Raw genomic sequence first — 18,931 nt, 5'->3', positions numbered from 1 at the left:
ACACACCGCGGAGCAAGGAGAGACTAAAGAGAGGCGGCGTGGATCAAAGGCAGCGCGTGTGAATTATCCATACGAGTTCAGGGTGCGAGGATGATAAAGTCAGACTCTCTCTAATGTTGTGGGAGAAGACTCAACCTACAGACGCGTTCAAACGCTTCCTTTGTGCGCGTCAGCGTGTGTTTGCCTTTAGTCTGACTGACTTCTGTCACGTTTGCTGCTTATTTATATTTTTTAAATATGGCGGCGGAGCAGCCATCCACGCTGCGTGGCTTCTGTTTACTCTTTAGTATTCCACACAACCAGACGCGCGTTTACAGTGACGCGCGGCCGAGCCTCAGGTGGAGCCGTCATGGAGGAAGAGAGCGCGGTGCAGAGGAAGGAAGCGACACAGGTGCAGGAGAGCGGCGTATTCCCAGACTCGCGTGTTTGACAGATGGTTGCACCCGCAAACGCACACACGCGCTCAATGTTTTATAACGCGACGCAAAGTCGAGCCGGAGCTTTGGGTTGTAGCTGCTGCCTGAAAACAATGTTTAGTTGGTGACTTTAACTTGACTATTCATTAAAGATACCGTTAAATCATTGATCAGTGATCACAGACTTGCAGCCATATTTTGCTTTTTAATGGTACTTTTACAGTAATGAACACTTGTGTGTATATTTTATGCAGCTCGTGCATAAAAAAGACCTTTGATCCAGAATCACATTAGCTACAAACAAACCTCCTTGTTTGTCACAAACGTTGAGCTTTAACACAGGGCGACGTGATGAAACCAGCAGAGTGATACAGATGTTGACACCTAGTTGGCGAGCAGCGTATCTCATGGGCCACTTTATTAGGGACACCCTCCAAGGCTAATTTAAACCAATCAAGCATTTTAAATACGACAGAAATGCAAAGACTTGGTGCTTCTTTGAATCATTTTAAGTGTTTTTGTAGAACTCCACTCACATCTTGGAGGAACCGTAATGATCAGTAATCCTGCTGTATCTGAACCGCTGCATATGAAGATGTAGCACAATGACGTGGATGAAATGAAGCAGCTTCCCTAAATCAGCTCTTTGATGCTCGCTGCATCTCACTGGAGGCTACGAGCACAAGCACACACGGGTTTCCATACTGTAACACACACACACACACACACACACACACACACAAATATTTCAATCCCACTTTTTGTTTGTATTACTTGCATGATAAACATGTGATTCCTGTGAAAGACATCCCAGCTGACCCCACATCAGAATAATAAGCCGCTTGATCAAAATGAGCTGGGAAATTAAATCGATACATTGAGTCCGTTGGAGTTTCTGTAAACTGACAAATGGAGAAGAATGAATCATAAGCAATGCATAATGTGACGGGCGAGGCCATGCATTATTCACGCAGCCTATTGATTACATTACAATGCAATGCACCACGTTAAGAACATTTCAGCAGCCTTGAGTCGGTCCTGGAATATTGTTTACGTGGTGATTAATACACTCAGTATATTTATGAATATCACGTATTCATAAACACAAGGCTTCAGCCTTCAGAAACATCCTTGCAAATGTACATCTTCCACCATAGATCCATGCAGCAAGAAGCGCTGCCATTAAACAGCCCGGCGTCTCAGTGGGACTGTAGCTGCTGCCGACTGAGCCCCACAGTCACGAATACCAAACTCTGCTAACTTCTAAGCCCCATCTCTCCAGTCTCTCTTTCTTCTGAAGCTATAACCCTCCTCCTCTTCCTCCTCCTCCGCGCCTCTGATAAAACCTCTTCCTCCTCTGTCCTGATCCCATTCACTCGCAGGAACACTTGTGGCCTTTTCTCCACAACACACACACACACACACACACACACACACAAACCACTGGAGCTACTGCAAAGCACTCAAACCTAAAGGAACAGCCTGCTCTGTGCCTGCCGACGATCACTCTGACTCTGCTTCTGTTTGCATTACCGAGTGCATGTGGAAGATGCAGGTAATGGCTGGCGAATCTGCAGTTATATGGTGCTTAGTATTGTCACTGATTGCAAAATCCTGGGATGGAAACACTGAGTGGAGCTCGGCCGTCGCTCACGCCATTAACGCGGCGTTTATAAAATGCAGACCTTACAGACATTTGCTGCCGACATCTGCCTGAACGGGTCCGTTTAGAGGCTTAACAGAGTTAATGCCAGTCGTTTAGCAAATCAAAGCTGAACTCAGGTCTCCAATGTTACTACCTTGCTTCGCCGCTTCCTCTCTGTTGCGTGGTGCTGCAGTGCGACCTAGAGGCCAGATGCTGAACTGCAGCTTGGACGTGCACAATTGCAGTCCCATGATTTGGCACAAATAAGAAACGATGCTATTCGTAAATAATTCAAAACCATAAGTCCACTATGCATTAAGCTCCACAGGCATTAAACACACGAGAAGCTAATGAAGATCAGCTGAAAGGTGCAGAAGTGTACAAAACCATCTTGAAACTACAATAAAACTGGTTTCGTAAGGTGAAATGTTGATTAATATGCTACTGTGCATGATTCACAGTACATAGCAGCACACTCCTATGATACAGTAACAGGCCATGATGTGAACCCTGCCATGAAACCAAAAGGAAACAAAACAGTCTTTGGCCTCAATCTGACCGAAATCCGGCTAAAAGGAAGACAAATGTGTCTCATTTATAGGAGGTCGCAAAGAGAAGACAGAGAGCAGATAGAGCAGCATTAGTGTGACATGTGTGTAATGTATGCTGATACATCATGCTTCAAAGCGCTGCAGGACAGCATCCACAGCCATGCCTGCAGACGTCCAGGCTGTCAGGACATCTGTCATCGCTGACAGTCATATGCGCTGCCATGTGTGTGTGAGGGGAAGCGGGGGACGAGAGGGGGGGGGGGGGGGGGGGGGGGGGGGCTCCTTGGCAGCGGGTCGGTCCAGGGAACGTGGCGACAGCCGCGCTCCTTAAACATTCATGTCTGGTCTGCTCAGTGGCGTGGTGTGTGTTTTCAACGCATGCAGCCATCAAAGGGTTCTAATGATGTCAGAGGGAGCGTACAGGCATGCGGCGCAAGCAGAGCGGCCTGCAGCCACAGACGCACAGGAGAGAGGCAGCACTTTAAACCTCAAACGAGTGGCGGATGTACAACCAAAAGGTGCTCCATCCAACAGCCACAACAAACACACGTGTGGATTAGGCCTCTTACACATGTCTGTGTTTGAACCTGAACACACCACGTTGATGCCAGTGATTTGAAGGGCCTGCACGTGAGCCTTCGTGACACTAGGTGGAGCTATTTGCACGTGTTCGTCCTCAGCGGCTCAAAGCGCCTGCAAAACAATGTGACAGTTGTCAGAAGGCGTGGATCCTGTTCATCAGATTTACAGGCATCTACATGCGACTTCTATGTGTTCTATATGTCCAAGCTCTTCATTTACCTGCCATCAGTTCACAGAAGTGGAAATAAAGAATGTGCAGATCATAAAACTATTTCAAAAGATTGCATCTGAAATAAAATGAGCAGGACATTATATTGTAATAAATATTTCCAAACAAACGTTTTTACCCCTCATAGATTTAATAAGTAAAATAGTAAAAAAATAATTATTAGGATTCCAAATGTGTACGTAAGCAATGGGCAATAAAATAAGGTATATCAAAGAACAATTATTTGCATTCATACACAATTTACAACACTGTCAAATAAAGTGTTTACCCACATTTTCCTACGACGACTGGATCTCAGCCTCTGGAAACAAATCTTGACTCATCACTAGTCAAAGTTGGTCACCAGCTGTGAGATTGTGCCTGAGCTGCTGTTGCATCCAGTTCATAGGGTGACGCTGCAGCAGCAGCAGCTGATCGCTGCCAACACACACCTAAAAACCTGCCACACTGTGTGATGTCATGTTACTGTTGACTGGGCCGATTGCTGTGAGCTGTGGGTTTGAGCCGTCCTCTGATAACGTTAGGCTGCTCTCTCCATCCTTCTGTGAGGGCATGTTAAAGGTTTAGGCCTGGAAATGCGTAAATGTAGAAGCTGCTGCAGTCCGTTGTGTCACAAAAACACAATTACCAATTCTGTCCAGACAAACTAAAACAATCTGGACATGTGACAATTAAAGGGACGAGTGTCAGCTGTGACTTCACATCTGGTGGATGACATCCAACAGGAAAACATAAAGCTTCCCTTGTTTACAATATCTGCCTGTTCAGCGCTCTGTCTCGTAGATGTTATTTTTATTACACACACTAAATTATTTCCCAAAGCTGTGATTTTAATTTTGTGTTTGCAGTATTTAATTGTTGCTCCTCGTGATGCTGCCTGCTGCTGTCAACCCGCCCTACAGCCTTCACAGGGGTTCCCCATTCACAAAGCCTGCAGCCTGACTTTACAGAGGGCGGAGAGAGAGAGAGCGAGCGAGCGAGCGAGCGGGGGAGAGAAAGAAAGAGAGAGGGGGAGAGAGAGAGTTGAGACGTCCCTTCCTCACTTGGCTGCATTCGGTTTACCGACACCAGAGAAGCGACCATGCTGTGGAAACTAGTAGAGAATGTCAAGTATGAAGATATTTATGAGGTAATGTCACCGTGCAGCTGTTTGTGTTGTGGGGAAAGTGACCTCTTAGACGTGGGTCTGGGGGAATGAAGTGCTGGGCGTTGTGGGGGACTGGGGCTTTTGCAGGAGGCTTCAGGCCTCTTCATCTGGTGATGTGGTGGCTGTGAAATTTGACCACATCAGAGTAACGTTCAGGCAGAATTTGGCTCACGTCAAGTCCTTTTAGATTATTTTTTTGTCATTTTTAATGTGTTGTGTTTGTGGCTGCCTGAGATTTATTGTAAATTACAATTGAATTGGGTCTAATTTTTATATTTATACAATTTTATCTTGCTCCAGTATTTTAAAGCTTTAAATATTTATCCATGTGGTTTCTTTAGAATATAATTAGGTATTTTTTAAACTAATTCTTTCTTATAATAAACCTAACTTATAACTTTAAAATTAATTTATGCTGTGTAAAAATCTCTAAAATAGCTCTAAACAAGCCAACAAGCAAATCTTTTGAAAATAATGAAATGTTTTATTTTAGCTTTGTAAAATGAAATCGTAAAATGAAAACTAACTGTGGGTCACATCAGGGTGAGGGGGCACCACAACTATGTAAATCATTTGGCTTTGATCCCAGAACGACAATTTCTTATAAAGGAGACGTTGAGGGAGAAGCAGAGGGAGGAATGCCGTCGTGCGCGAGGGCGAAGGGCGGCCCCGGGTCGGCGCGCGCTGAATGGGCTCGAGCACAAAGCACGCGAAGAAAAGAGCAGCTCGCGAGGCCCCTCGGTCCCGCTCGATGGGGAGCCCTTGTCTCGTGCCGCACATGGCTTTTCTCCCACGGCGCGAGGACGGGCGTCGTTAAACAAGTCATCAAGAGGGCGAAAGGGGCTTTAATCGCTTCCTCTGACTCGTGACACCGTTCACACGAGCTCTTCACGCGCCCTGTAGTGTCTCGTGCGCGTTGAAGGCAACAAAAAGGCAGCTGCAACGCAACGGGAGCCGACCTTTCCCACTGTGGGAATGCTGAGTGGGCTCGCTGGACGCCACGGACCACGTCTGCGTGAGTGGAGTGGCGCGCGACTCTGTGCGTAAAAGTAAATGGACGCTTCTCGCGCTGGCGCAGAGGCAGCGCGCGCCCAGTGCGAACAGAACCTCTGACCCGGTGCACTTAGCGTCACGTTCGACCCAGTGCGCTTCAGCACAGCCAGCGTCTGAAGCCGCTTCTAAAGGGCCCAGAGCGCACACCTGACGTGACGGGGGGTCCCTCGTGGTCGTGGACGACCTGCTCGCTTTAACCTGCTCGACAGAGTCCCTTTTCTGACTCCTGCGGTTCGTGCGTCGTTCCGGCTCTCCACGGAATTTCAACGTCACTCACGGTTGCGCGAGAGGCTTCACGCTCCGTGTGTCGCCAGTCCCCTGCCTCGCGCACATTAATATTCCTGTAAGTCTCAGTCATGAATAACAATTACACCGTAAACCGGGGGTAGAGGCGGTGCTCGGTGCTCACACTCAGAGCGGAGGAAGGTTCTGCGTGGAGCTGTGGACCGGATACGAGCGCGCTGCTTTTACCTGGAATTAGTTCGGCGCACCTTCAAAAAGCCTCTCTTTGCTGCGCTTTGACTGCGAGCCGCTCGGGACACCGGAGCTTTTACAGATGTTAGTTCATCCCTACTCCAGTGCGGTGAGTTCCCGTCACTCGTATTTTGGCGTATTGTTTGTGCAGACGGAGAATCCGTAGTTATTTGCTGTGAGACGCTTTAAATCAGGCTGTAACGTTTCACCTCCAGGCTCTTGTGTGCTTTTTGTTCAGGAGACTCCATGCCAGTTACGCTGCTCTGGCCACATCACTAACACACGCATCATGGTGCTGGGCCTCCACGCGCCCCATTTCCTCATATGTGGATCTAATTGTGCACACAGCTGATTTTTCTGTCCTCTGCGCCCCTTCAAGGACCGCCATGACGGCGTCTCGAGCCACAGCTCGCGCCTGTCGCAGCTGGGCTCCGTCTCGCACGCAGGACCTTACTCCAGCGCGCCGCCGCTGTCTCACGCGCCGTCGTCGGACTTCCAGCCTCCGTACTTCCCTCCGCCGTACCAGCCGCTCGCTCACTACCAGAGCCAGGACCCGTACTCGCACGTCAGCGACCCGTACTCGCTGAACTCCCTGCACCAGAGCCAGCAGGGCGCATGGGGCGCGCGGCAGCGGCAGGACGCGGCCGCGGAGCGGATGGAGAGCTCGGCGCTGCTGGCGCAGCCGCGGGCCTCGCTGCCCCAGCTGTCCGGACTGGACCCACGGCGGGACTACGGCGGAGTGCGGCGGCCCGACGTGCTGCTGCACTCCGCGCACCCGGGACTGGATCCCGGGATGGGGGACGGGCTGCTGCACGGGCTGCACGGCATGGAGGACGTTCAGGTGAGACAAGGGTCCAGCGGTGGTGATTTCTGGCGTTATCAGTGAAACCATGTCAGACACGAGTTTACACCAACACAGAATTTACAGATCAGCATCTGATCAGGGAATTATATTTAATTATTTCTAAGTTCAAGACAAATAATTAAGGCACGTTTCCCAGCTTCTATTTTCAGTGGTATTGTCTAAATATACAACTGGTGACACGGCGTCAGTAACACTGACGTTTGCCTCGTGAGCCTCCACTGTAAAGGCCAGTGAACCCGGAGCGGCCCCTCAGGGCTCAGCTCAGCTGTGGCCTGAACCCAAACGTCCCACAGCTGAACAGCCTGAAACCACCACGAGGTGCTTGTGTACAAATGTGGGAATTTACCTTAACAGGTCCTTTAAATAAATAAATTTTAATATAAAAAAAACATTGTTTTACTATTATTATTATTATTATTTCTTGGCTGACCGACCGATGTGAGGTGCTAAATTTACAAAGCAGACGCACAGAGATAGAACTAATAATTGTATTCCGTTATGTAGGATTTCGTCGTTTCCTCGTTTTCCCTCCAGGCACAACCATCACGATTTACTTGCCATTTAACCTCAACAACACATTCTCATTTCTGGTTTTCGTGTTTGAGTCATACATTTATTAACCCCAAAGAATTGTGTTTGAACAAATATTCTTTGCGTTCCCCTTTTTAAAGTGGAGTGATTCGTCGATGACATTTGGGATTATTTAAAAAGGGAGTTATTTGATGAAAGGGATTAAAGACAGAGGCTAAAAATGTGAAAGACTGGATTCTTCACGACAATCCATGATAATAAAGAACTAGATGTGATTAACACGTGGATACAAAACAACTAACGACGATTATTTCTATGCGGTTGCAACTAGAATTAATTCTGTAGATTTATTTATGGTGACGTTGAAAAATAATATAAACAGATGCTCATTATGGTTATTGCATTGTCACAATATTAATATGATCTGCATAAATCTGACCATAATTATATGTATTTAATTGTGTTTTAACAGACCATTGAAGACACGAACGGAACGAACATCCTGGATCAATCTGTAATTAAGAAAGGTACAAACACACACTGTCAATACAAGTACAGATAAAATGACAGAAAATCATACATCTGCAACGGTAATTATCAACTATCAATTACTGCCACACTCTAGAGGACGTGTCGCCGCCTTTCCTTTATTTCCTTTCCTACGCCGGGCACCGCATGGGTCCAGGCTGGATCCATGTTCGCTGCTGCGTCCCGAGTCTGAACCGGGTTAACGATCCCTGTATATTGACTGGCAGGCAGTGTGTCGCTGACAGGCGGCCGCTCTGATGATGTGCCGTGATTTAGTTACGGGACGTTGAGTGACTGAGCTCCCCGCGGGGCATTTAAGGCGCTGATGTAATAAATGGCACCGCTCACCGAGATCTCGTGAGCTCGTTTAGAGCTAATCTGCGGTATTATCCCCCGCGGAGCCATCAAAAAAAGCAGCAGCAGCAGCTCGCTGGCCCCTACGCACGCACGCACGCACGCACGCACGCACGCACGCACGCGGCTGGCTGGCTGCTCCTTTTATTATTTTTTACACCATTAACGCGCGCATTAGCGGGATGAAGGAGCATCCTATGATGCTGGTGGGAGTTAAACCGGCCGTGGAGGAAAGACGGGGAGGTGGTTAATGCGATTTGGGAGCACGAGCCAATCAACAATCGATAATAGTGTAATGAGAATGTCGCGCGACATTAACTAACAGCAAATGCCCGGCGCGTGGGCGCTTCATTAGGCCGGGGCCGCCCTCCGCGGCGCGCGCGAACAAAGTTCTGCAGCTCAGCCTCTCTGACCTTCCTCTTCCAGTTCCCATGCCGCCCAAGAACATGGGCTCCCTGATGCTCGGCAAGGACGGGCTGATCGGCGGCGTGACCGTCAACATCAACGAGGTGTTCTGCTCGGTACCGGGCCGCCTGTCGCTGCTCAGCTCCACGTCCAAGTACAAAGTGACCGTAGGGGAGGTGCAGAGGAGACTGTCCCCGCCCGAGTGCCTCAACGCCTCCTTGTTGGGGGGCGTGTTGAGAAGGTAGGACGGCGGCCGCAGCCGCGCGCTCGTGCTGTTTGCAGCCGCTGTTCTTCAATCACGTCACGAGCCTCCGTTTCTATTCTGCGCAGAGCGAAGTCCAAAAACGGTGGGAAATGTCTGCGAGAAAAGCTGGAGAAGATTGGACTGAATTTACCTGCTGGAAGACGCAAAGCCGCCAACGTCACGTTACTAACGTCTCTGGTCGAAGGTGAATAATTATTTCATGTTATATGTGCAGAAAATATGTTCACTTTTTAAAACAAACACCTCGTGCCCTTAAAACCATTCACCCGGAAATGCGGCTTATCTTAAACAATTACACGGAACATCTCGTGCAAAAATTCGAATCAAAGCATAAAACACTACTCACTGCTATGACAACAAAGGTCATGACCTTACAGCTGAGATAATGTCTCGATATTTATAAGATGGTACGATTCATAAAAAAAATGCACCTACAGGAAAACACATAAGTGGATAAATAAAGTTGTGGATAATTACGATACAAATTAAAGACGAAGTTTGGGCCTTTTTTTTAGACGTAGAAGCTGAATTTTTGTTCAAGTTTCTCAGATTCTCTCTATAATCTTGGTTTGTAAATAAATATTATATATTTAATTTTTATTAACATTATTTTCATTTTTGTTTAATTTATGCTAAATTTTGTAAACAACAATCTTTATTGGCCTTTTAATATTATTTATTTAATTGTAAATTTAAAAAAATAGTTTTTTGTTTACAAAGTTCGTACCACTGTTTTAAATAAACATAAAATAAACAACAGCCAAACTGAGCAAGGCAAGCGGAAGCAGTCTAACGTGTGCTGTAGCGGATGCTCCGCCCTCGCTGACTGTCCACACACCTTGCCTCCAGGTGAAGCCGTCCACCTGGCCCGGGATTTCGGTTACATCTGCGAGACGGAGTTTCCCACCAAAGCCGTGAGCGAGTACCTCAACCGGCAGCACGCGGACCCCAACGAGCTGCACACGCGGAAAAACATGCTGCTGGCGACAAAGTGAGTGTGATGGACCATTTGATTAGATCCCGCTCCCTCATCGCCTTTATAGGTGGAATCTGTCATCTAATATATATAAAACGCATGTCTACAGTGCAGCGTAAAGGGAATGCGGCGGAGAACGGGAGAGGGAATCGTTTAAAACCACGATTACGCTATTCAGTGAAATAAAATAGTACAAAGGTCATGACAGTAAAAAACTGTCAGGATGAACAGATGAACAGCAGGAAGGGAACAGTGTAGCATCAACAACAGAGATGCAGATGTTTCACTTCCACCCTGATGCTGCAGAGGTCTTTATTTACCACATGCACCCTCTGTTTTACTCCTCCTCACACACAACCAGCCCATTGAGCCCATTCTGGATCCAACGTGTGACAAAGGAGCTCAGACACACAAAAACGTTGCTCTGTTAATTAAATGCAAGCATGTCATGTGCAAAGTTAGACGAGAGACGCACAACTCCGTCCCATCACTTCACAGCAGTAACCTTTAGCTCAACGGCCGTTACGTGATGCTTCAAAGGTCCAGACATCATAAAACATGAGCTCAGATGCTGCATGTGTATGTTTGACCTCTGCTCCCTCTTAGGAGTGATCGTATTACTGGTCCTCATGAAGTTACTTCTAATGATCCACGTTTATGGACCTTTCAATGTGGAACCGATCCTTTTATGATTCTCTTTAGCCACGGAGCAGCATGTGATGTGGACCTGAACACATGCATCACTGGAACGAGTAGCAACCAACACAGAACTTCTTCCCGTTCACGTGCAGTCCAGTGCAGGTCCAGGACCAGGTCCAGTCCAGTCACAAAGGCCTTCACGCAGTCTGCTGGCCTGCACTGCACCAACCATCTGCTGGTGTGTGTGTGTGTGTGTGTGTGTGTTCATGGGCCTGTCAGCGCGCTCGCTGTGCTCGATGCCTGGATTCAGACCTGTTCCAATACTGTGTGTCGGTGCTGCCTGTTAGAAATTCATTATTTAGCAGTGAAGTGTTTCAAGTCGTCAGAAAACAACAGCCAGGGCCCTGAGTGTAGCCCCGGGTGGCGGCTTCTCCTCTCTACTCCCCTCCACTCCCCCGACCCCAGCTGGGCCCGGCCTGCACAGCCTGTCACTCATTTACTGAAGCTCTGCCCTAGGGCCGCTTCACATCGTGTGTGTGTGTGTGTGTGTGTGTGTGTTGTGCGCGTGGGGCTTGCAAGCATGAATCTAAGCGAAAGAAGGAAGAGAAAGACGGGGTCTCTTGAATATGAAATGTGAGCCTAAAAAAACCCTATGCTGAAATTTAATAAGGAGAACGATAGGAAGAGGTGATTTTCTCTTTTAAAGCAGAATTTTCCGGGTTCACAAAATAGTCATTAACGAATAAATATTTGCTCCTGATGCGAAGGTCTCAAACTGTAGCACCGCTTCTGGCCTGGTTTTACATTAGGGTTTGTACAGTGATGAGATATGTGGAATTAGCCTTGTCATTGTTTGTTTATTGGACTATTTGTCAAGCATCAACATATGACGAGGATTAGAGGTGTGGTCCGATATCTGTGCTATAGTTTACACTAGCCTTCCCAACTTTCTTCAAAACCACATCCCAGTTTATGGATGTTGAACCCGACCGGAAAACTCACCCTTTAGCTCTGACCGTGCATCCACTCTGTCCAGACGTAGCTTCACTGTAGCAGCTGATGGCGTCATGCTCGGACCGGTTCTGGATGTTTAACAAACAGAATCCTGGAAAAAGAGGAAATACGTCATGAAACAAACACGACACCGCCGTCACACAATAAGAAAAAAATCACTTACGGAAGTTTAAAAAAAAAACTTTTTGGGAGAAACCTGCATATAAATCTTATGCATTTGCCATAAATCAGTCTTTGCATTGGCAGAAGCTGAGGTTCTTGTAAAAGTACAAAGAAAGTCCAGTGAGCTGCTCATGCTGTGCGTTCAGTGCAGCGGTTTCAGCACAGCACCGGCGGTTTTCACCATCCTTGTTTAACACCTTAAATGTCATGATTACACCAGTGTGCTGCGCTTAAGATCACAGGTGCCGGCGAATCATTTCCTGCATGAATAGGTGAGGTTGGATCATGTTGCCTTCAGGAGCCGCTGCGCTCGCTGCAAGAATTACATCAGTCTGGGTGTGAGCGGCGCCGTCTCAGGGCCCGGCTCCATCCTGGCAGGAACACAGCTGTCACACATTGTCTGCTTTCGCTCTGCATTACAAACCGTGATGTGGCACCACTTTAGCGCCTGCCGCACGCGTACGCGCACACACACACACACACACGCAAGCACACACACACACACACACACGCAAGCGCGCACACACACACACACACGCACACACACGCACACACACACACACACGCACACACACAGTGTTCCATCACCCCATCACCGCTGCTGATGCCACACAGCCGTCCTGTTGAAGCTGCGCTGTGGAACTTTTTGCCTTTTTTGGAGAGATGTTTAAAACTTGCTGCCGTTTCCCACGATGTCAGACTCACGTGAACCCCTTTTAACCTACAGTATTTTAGACTTGAAATGAGTGTAGCTTGATCAGTGAGCTTAGCTGCTTTTAAAGCGTGGTGAAGAGCAGACAGAGGACTGATCCATAGCATCAGCTTAGAGCTAGCTTATGTTGCTAACGTCCACTACCATTCAGATTGCTACAATATATTCTTCATGCTTACTTTGCATCTGAAGTGCTGGTGGTCCTGAAAGCATAGAACCGTGTGGTGCATTTTGCTCTTGGCGGGATCTCATATTCCTCTGTTTTCAGCCACACTGACGTGTCGTTCCTCTCCCCCGCAGACAGCTCTGTAAGGAGTTCACAGACCTGCTGGCCCAGGACAGGACTCCCCTCGGTAACTCCAGGCCTACCCCCATCCTGGAGCCCGGCATCCAGAGCTGCCTCTCCCATTTCTCCTTCATCACACACGGCTTCGGCTCGCCCGCCATCTGCGCCGCGCTCACCGCCCTCCAGAACTACCTCACAGAGGCTCTCAAAGGACTTGACAAGATGTTTCTCAACAACCCTCCCAACAACCGGCACGGGGACGGCGGCAAGGCCGGCGACAAAGAGGAGAAGCAGCGGAAATGAAGCTGGGGAAGAACGGGGTGGGGCGGGGCGGGGGAGTGATGGAGGGCCGAGCAGGAGGCAGTTACTTCTAGCTTTACACCACTGACCTGCCGAGAGCGAGGCTGAGGTGGGGACGAAGAGGAGGAAGACACCCATCGGCCGGCGTCTGGGGCCACAGAGGGATTTCTCATCTGTGTTACGTTCTTTTCATTCCCCCGAGGACATGCTGGTTACTGTGTTACATCCATTTCGCTCCCCCTGCCTGCATCCTGTGAGACTGAGATGCTGTACACGGCCAACAAACACCGTGTGTGTGTGTGTGTGTGTGTGTGTGTGTGTGTGTGTGTGTGTGTGTGTGTGTGTGTGTGTGTGTGTGTGTGTGTGTGTGTGTGTGTGTGTGTGTGTGTGTGTGTGTGTGTGTGTGTGAACGAACGTGTGTGTTTGTCTTAACAGAAAAAGCATTGTGGGTACAAACGTTTGGTTGATGAGCATCTTATCTGTGAATCAGGTCTGTCTGGTTATTTAATACAAGTATGAGGAGGGGAGGTGTTAACTTATGTGTGTAAATATTTATTTATATTAATTTAAATGAATGGTTGTGTAAATAGGTGCACCAGCTATTTTGGAGTCTGCCTATTTATCTGTGATTTGACATTTGTGAGCCGGCAGGGGGGATGGGACTCATCCAGTGTTTTTCTGTTCTTATAGAGCTGTTGTCATGGTGCTGATGATGGGTAGACATGCTTCTAATTGTCCAGTGATTTCGTTTCTATCACACTGATAATAAACCATGTGTTTTATTACGCGAGGTGTGCGGCCTGCGCCTTTTCTCAGGAACATCTATTCATTTTAATTTGTTTGAATTATAAAAAGGTGGGATACGCTAAGTAGCACGAGGGCTTTCGTCATCGTTTATAAGTATGAACACCTTTACAGTAGGTGTAGTGAGGGATTTAAAAAAGATGGAGCTTTGTGCAAAGTGAAATACAAGTGTTGGGTCTTTTCCACCTTCAATCATGAACAAAGTTGAAAACACAGACGTCGCTGCTAATCATCCACATTTAATGCTACTTGTTCCACTGCTGCCAAGTGTCTGTAAAAACAAAAGAAAAACTTTACAATAACTCAAATCACTGGTGGATATTAACATATAACAGTATAACATTGCGTTTTAATAAATGTTTTTTTTTACTTTAGTAATGGTTTAGTCAAAAACAAGGTTTTTATACTTCATAATGATTAAGTTAGTTTTAATGCTGACTGTTTGGGCTTTTAAGGAGCAGTGATGCAAAAACACATTGCAGGTATTTACTGTACAAACAAAAAGATTTCTGCCAGTAAATATTTTACATTTGGTAAATTTGTAGTGTTAAACGTTTAACCTCATTTATTTGATAACTTCAGAGTAATATTCAGATTTAACAAAATACAGCATTGCCATGTTTTAAACGAACCCTGGTGTGAGATTCACAAACAACTCAGCAGCATGTCAATTCTTTCAAATTAAAATGATTAGATAAGGCCATTAAAATAAGCGATGAACACGACAATGGATCAATAATTGTTATCTTAATTTTGATTGAATGAGCAATTATGTAAAACAAATTTGTTTTAGTTTCTTTTAGAATTTATTGAGCAGATATTTTTGTACTTTTACTTTAGTGGACTATTTTTATTTCTACGGCTATCAAACGTTAAAGGAAGTATGAGCCGTATTTTGTCTCCAAACGTGATATTAGTATTATTCTGCAGTGTAGCGGTGCACACACGGTTCACGGAGTCAGACCTATTCCAGGGAGATAATTGGCTGTGTATTCCGCAGCCGGTGAGGCCCCCGATCTCAGAGAGGCTCCTCTCCCTCGCACGTGCGCACGGGGAGTAGAGTCGTGCCTCGCGGGCCCGTTTCTGCAGTGAGGATCCACTACCGGTGCGCTAATGACGGCTGAGCGCGCGAGACACCGAGGAATGGGGAGAGACGGAGAAAGAAAGCTTAATGAGAAGGAGAGGCGGATAGAAAGAAAATAGGAAGCTAGCGAGAATGCGCGCGCGTGTCCCGCGGGCGCAGGGTGACCGCTGGAGCGGAACACCGCGTGACGCAGGTGCAGAGTTCAGCACCCGCATGTCCGCGAGCGGTTCCCGCTCAACAAAGAGAAGAAGCTGCTGAGCATCAGCGGCTACAACAACGACAGGTTGGCTGCAACCGTAAACAAGCAGAGGCGGGAGAAAACGGCCAACACCGGGAGAAAGCTGCGTCTTAACTCATTAGTTCCCGTTCACCGGGGGTTTAATTTCACTTTAGAACAGACGAGAAGGCGGGAACCCCTGCTGTGAGCACCCAGAGGCGCAGCCCGGTGAACTAAGAGGCAGTAACACCACCAATCTACGATAGACTATTAAAAATACTCTACTATATTACAGCATTTCTGTTTAAAACTCAGAAGCAAACAAAAATATTCTTAAGAGTGTGTCCACCTAAGTGAGTGGACAGTAAACAATTTAAAGACACAGGACATTCCTCATAAAACACTGCATCACTGCTATTAGAAGGAGAATCATGGCCTCACTGAGTAAAACCAGTGCCTGAGTCACTGCACACCCTCTCTTCTGTTTACGGAGACTCAGGCCTAGCTGCAATTGAGTCGTCGGCACAATTTAATTTCATTAAATAATAGTCTTGTTTTGATGGGCTGAAAATTTCTTTACCTTTTAATTGCGTTCTATGTTAAAGGAGTTGCTTTTTGACAAAAGATGTTGCAAATTAAAAGGACTGGCAGAAAAAAAATACAAAATAAATGCTTAGATTATTGGAAATTCATACTTTAAAGTAATGTAGGATTAGCTTGACTGTAACCATTAACGCTCTTCATCAGAGCCATTTGCTTGTTGTAATTGTTTAACGAAACAATAATGAAAGCCATGGTTTAAAGCGCATACACGTTCTCTGGTTGTGGCTCGTTCCAGCACCTGTGGGAGTCTGTGCAGGTCGAAGGACACTCCTGCTGACCTCGCTAAAACCTCCACTTCCTGTGCAGCGCACGCCGGCCCATCACGGTATGAATCACCCGTTTGATGAATTGGTGATTGTGGGAAGCAACATTTATTTATATGAAAATGTCACAGGGTGTTACTTTAATGAGAGGACCACTGGGAGGTAATTGAGTTATAAGCACGGACTGAGCTCACAAGGACAATGACAATGTATGATAGATGAGAAATGTGAGAGCGGCACCGACGCCCGGTCTCACGTCTCCAGTTTTAGCAGGAAGTGGGGGGACAGGACCCCATCAGCAAAGCCCCTCAGCATTCTGTCACGCAATGGGCTGTAAAAATGCTTATCCAACACACACACACACGCACACGCGCACACACACAGGTTATCCAGCATACAGACAGCTGAGTGCCGGTTGGGAGTAATTCCTGCTCGGGGCAGTGAGCTGCAGGCAAAGCAGGCGCGTGCTGGATATTTCATTATTCATTAATTTACTGTTTAACAAATCCTGTCATTACTGAGCCTGAGCCGAGTTCACACACACACACCCATCCGCGCACACACACAAAACACACACTCTCAGCAGTGGGTGTCAGGCGTGGCAAATCGGCCTGTTTGATCCCGGCTTTCTCAACAAACGGGGTGAGAGCCATGAATAATAAGAAACGAGAAGCCTCGCCGGAACGAGGGAGCGTGACACCGTCTCACAAAAAGCCCTTTAGCACGGAGCGAAGCTCCGCCGGGGCCTCACCGAGGGCCCAGAGTTCATTATAAGCAAAGAAAAAAGGAAAAACAAACAGTTGGCACGGCCGTGATCGATATGAAAGGCAGAGCTCCCACACACACACACACACACACACACACACACACACACACACACACACACACACACACACACACACACACACACACACACACACACACACACACACACACACACACACACACACACACACACACACACACACACACACACACACACACACACACACACAGGCCGACCTGAACGAGTCTGACAAAAGCTGCTGCGCCGCTTCCTGTCTGCACAGCGAGCAGCGGCGCCGGGCGCTGTTCGCCGCCCTCACCGGCGGGTCCACTAATGGGATCAGGATTAGAGCCGTGGATGCGGTTTGGGCTGGTGCGCTCCCGTTTTTGGCTTCTGTCCCCGCAAAAACAAAACAAAACCAGTTTCCCGTGAAACAGTCGAATCTGAACTCAGACACTAGAATAATGACTTGTACATCCTCTTTTCAGTCTACTTCACTTAATTAATTAACGGAGGAAGCCTCAAGGCGACAAACATTCATTACTTCACAGGAAGAAAAACATGTAGAAAATATAATGACATATTTGATTTGTACAAGAAATTAAGTACATTGTGTTTCACATTTCTTCTCAAAATGTCAGTGTGCAGCTGGAGAAGGTGGAGAAAGGCGACCGGAGACCTGATAAGAGACCTGCAGCAAAGCAAAAGGTTAAAGCCTTCAAGTGGTGCCTCCGACCGCCGCAGTGAAAGGATAAGACGGCGCTTCCAAGGAGAAACCACTCCATTTCCCGGCGCCCTTAAGTGTCCGCGTTGGGCGGGTGATGTCATTAACGCGTGACATATGTGGAGCTGACTGGGAGTGGCTGGGGGCCAGCGTGCGCCCCCATGTCTGCGGGCGCGCGGTGCTGAGTCTGGGCTTCGTCAGCAGCCAAGGACCCGGCTGGTCTGGGCCGGGCCGAGCCGAACCGGGCCGGGGCACTGTCTGCTGCTGTCGATAGAGAGCACGTTTATCAGGGCGCGTGACGGACAGACAGCGCGTGGATGTGCGTTTGCTGGTGGCTCAGGTCGGGGGGGGGGGGGGCTTGGTGGACGTGTGGGCAGGGACACGGGCAGCCCGGCTCCCTTAAGGTTCAGCTGGAGATGCTGAACTGAAGTGACACCGCTGCTGCTGAGGCAGAGATGCTTCTTCAGACGGGTCAAGGTCACACAGAGGAGAATACGCTCCTGCCACTTAACAGACACCTGCATGCAAACAGGAATACAGCAGCTACAATACAATACAAAGAAATGAAAGCTAACAGCGCTAGCAACCTGGTTGCATGTGCCAGAAAACTTGATTCTCACTGTTGTAATGTGCAAATCTGTTTTATTGTGAAGGAATACTTTGTACCAGCATCACATTGTGTGAACGCTGTGCTTGTTAGAGCTGATCTTTAAATGCACCACCTCCTACACGGCTGCACACATTAGCACTGACATTAGCGATTAGCTGAAGCTTGTTCATGGATTCATCGTCCGTGTGAAGGAGGTACGGCTTCAGTTTCAATCCAGGTTTGGGACAAAGCAAAGCAGCTATGGAAAATCGGTATAAGGTTAGAATTCGTAGTGTAGGTGAGGAGGTGTAGGAGGGAGGATTTCTACCGTACACGAACCCCAGCTCGCTGGCGCGTGTTTTATTAACTCCTTGTCGACCAAGCGAACCCCAACACGCACGCACGCACGCACGCACGCACGCACGCACGCACGCACGCACGCACGCACGCACGCACGCACGCACGCACGCACGCACGCACACACACTCCAGAGGCAGCCTGTTGTTATTAGCTCCGTTTATTGTTGGAGGCACGCTCAGGTCAGAGCACTTACAAACATACAGTCAGACAGGTCTGACCCGTGGAATGAAAGCAGGGACGTCACATCCAGACACGAAACAACAGCCAACACACAGCCACCGTCACACGTCTCCATTGCGTGTGTTTAGGCAACTAACATTACTTACTCACTTACCCTACTTACGCTGGTTTAATGAACTGGTTCAAACTCTTAAGCGGCAGAATCAA

At 47.8% G+C, this 18,931-nt stretch overlaps 1 protein-coding gene and 2 long non-coding RNA genes across 8 annotated transcripts in view; 1 reads left to right on the top strand and 2 right to left on the bottom strand.

The window, feature by feature from the left end:
• LOC121202009 (uncharacterized) overlaps nt 1–18,931 on the bottom strand; it is a 56,529-nt gene that overhangs the window by 7,674 nt on the left and 29,924 nt on the right. For 2 of the 4 annotated variants that reach the window (XR_005897321.2, XR_005897318.2), the window contains exon 4: nt 11,663–11,765. This is a non-coding gene — a long non-coding RNA (uncharacterized LOC121202009). Of the gene's footprint in view, nt 1–103; nt 1,121–11,236; nt 11,766–18,931 lie in introns of those variants that run through there. The other 2 variants (XR_005897320.2, XR_005897314.2) reach the window with 2 other exon arrangements.
• Nucleotides 4,393–13,919, top strand: tfap2b (transcription factor AP-2 beta). Of its 3 annotated transcripts, none has more exons than XM_029140932.3 (7): nt 4,393–4,552; nt 6,477–6,938; nt 7,966–8,020; nt 8,802–9,021; nt 9,111–9,229; nt 9,895–10,036; nt 12,849–13,919. In XM_029140932.3, the coding sequence occupies exons 1-7, from the start codon at nt 4,505–4,507 to the stop codon at nt 13,135–13,137; spliced, it is 1,335 nt and encodes a 444-aa protein (XP_028996765.1). In that variant the 5' UTR covers nt 4,393–4,504; the 3' UTR covers nt 13,138–13,919. The 3 variants fall into 3 exon arrangements, with proteins under 3 accessions (XP_028996765.1, XP_055362360.1, XP_028996766.1); XM_029140933.3 differs by lacking the exon at nt 4,393–4,552 and adding an exon at nt 4,571–6,206; XM_055506385.1 differs by lacking the exon at nt 9,895–10,036.
• On the bottom strand, nt 7,506–9,721 carry LOC129603701 (uncharacterized). Its single transcript, XR_008693865.1, has 3 exons — nt 9,176–9,721; nt 8,789–9,102; nt 7,506–8,005 (listed from the first exon to the last, which is right to left on the bottom strand). It is a non-coding gene; the product is annotated as an uncharacterized LOC129603701 (long non-coding RNA).

The sequence above is a fragment of the Betta splendens genome, chromosome 24, assembly GCF_900634795.4.
Source record: "Betta splendens chromosome 24, fBetSpl5.4, whole genome shotgun sequence".
Classification (NCBI taxonomy): domain Eukaryota; kingdom Metazoa; phylum Chordata; class Actinopteri; order Anabantiformes; family Osphronemidae; genus Betta; species Betta splendens.
Note: the sequence above shows the minus strand (reverse complement) of the source record. Positions and strands in the feature narration are given on the sequence as shown.

Bases quoted from the DNA above. Each gene is read 5' to 3' on its own strand.
- tfap2b (XM_029140932.3), top strand. From the start codon at position 4,505: ATGCTGTGGAAACTAGTAGAGAATGTCAAGTATGAAGATATTTATGAG. The intron at 4,553-6,476 runs GTAATGTCACCG...CGCCCCTTCAAG, and splicing joins AGTATGAAGATATTTATGAG to GACCGCCATGACGGCGTCTC. The intron at 9,230-9,894 runs GTGAATAATTAT...CCTTGCCTCCAG, and splicing joins ACTAACGTCTCTGGTCGAAG to GTGAAGCCGTCCACCTGGCC.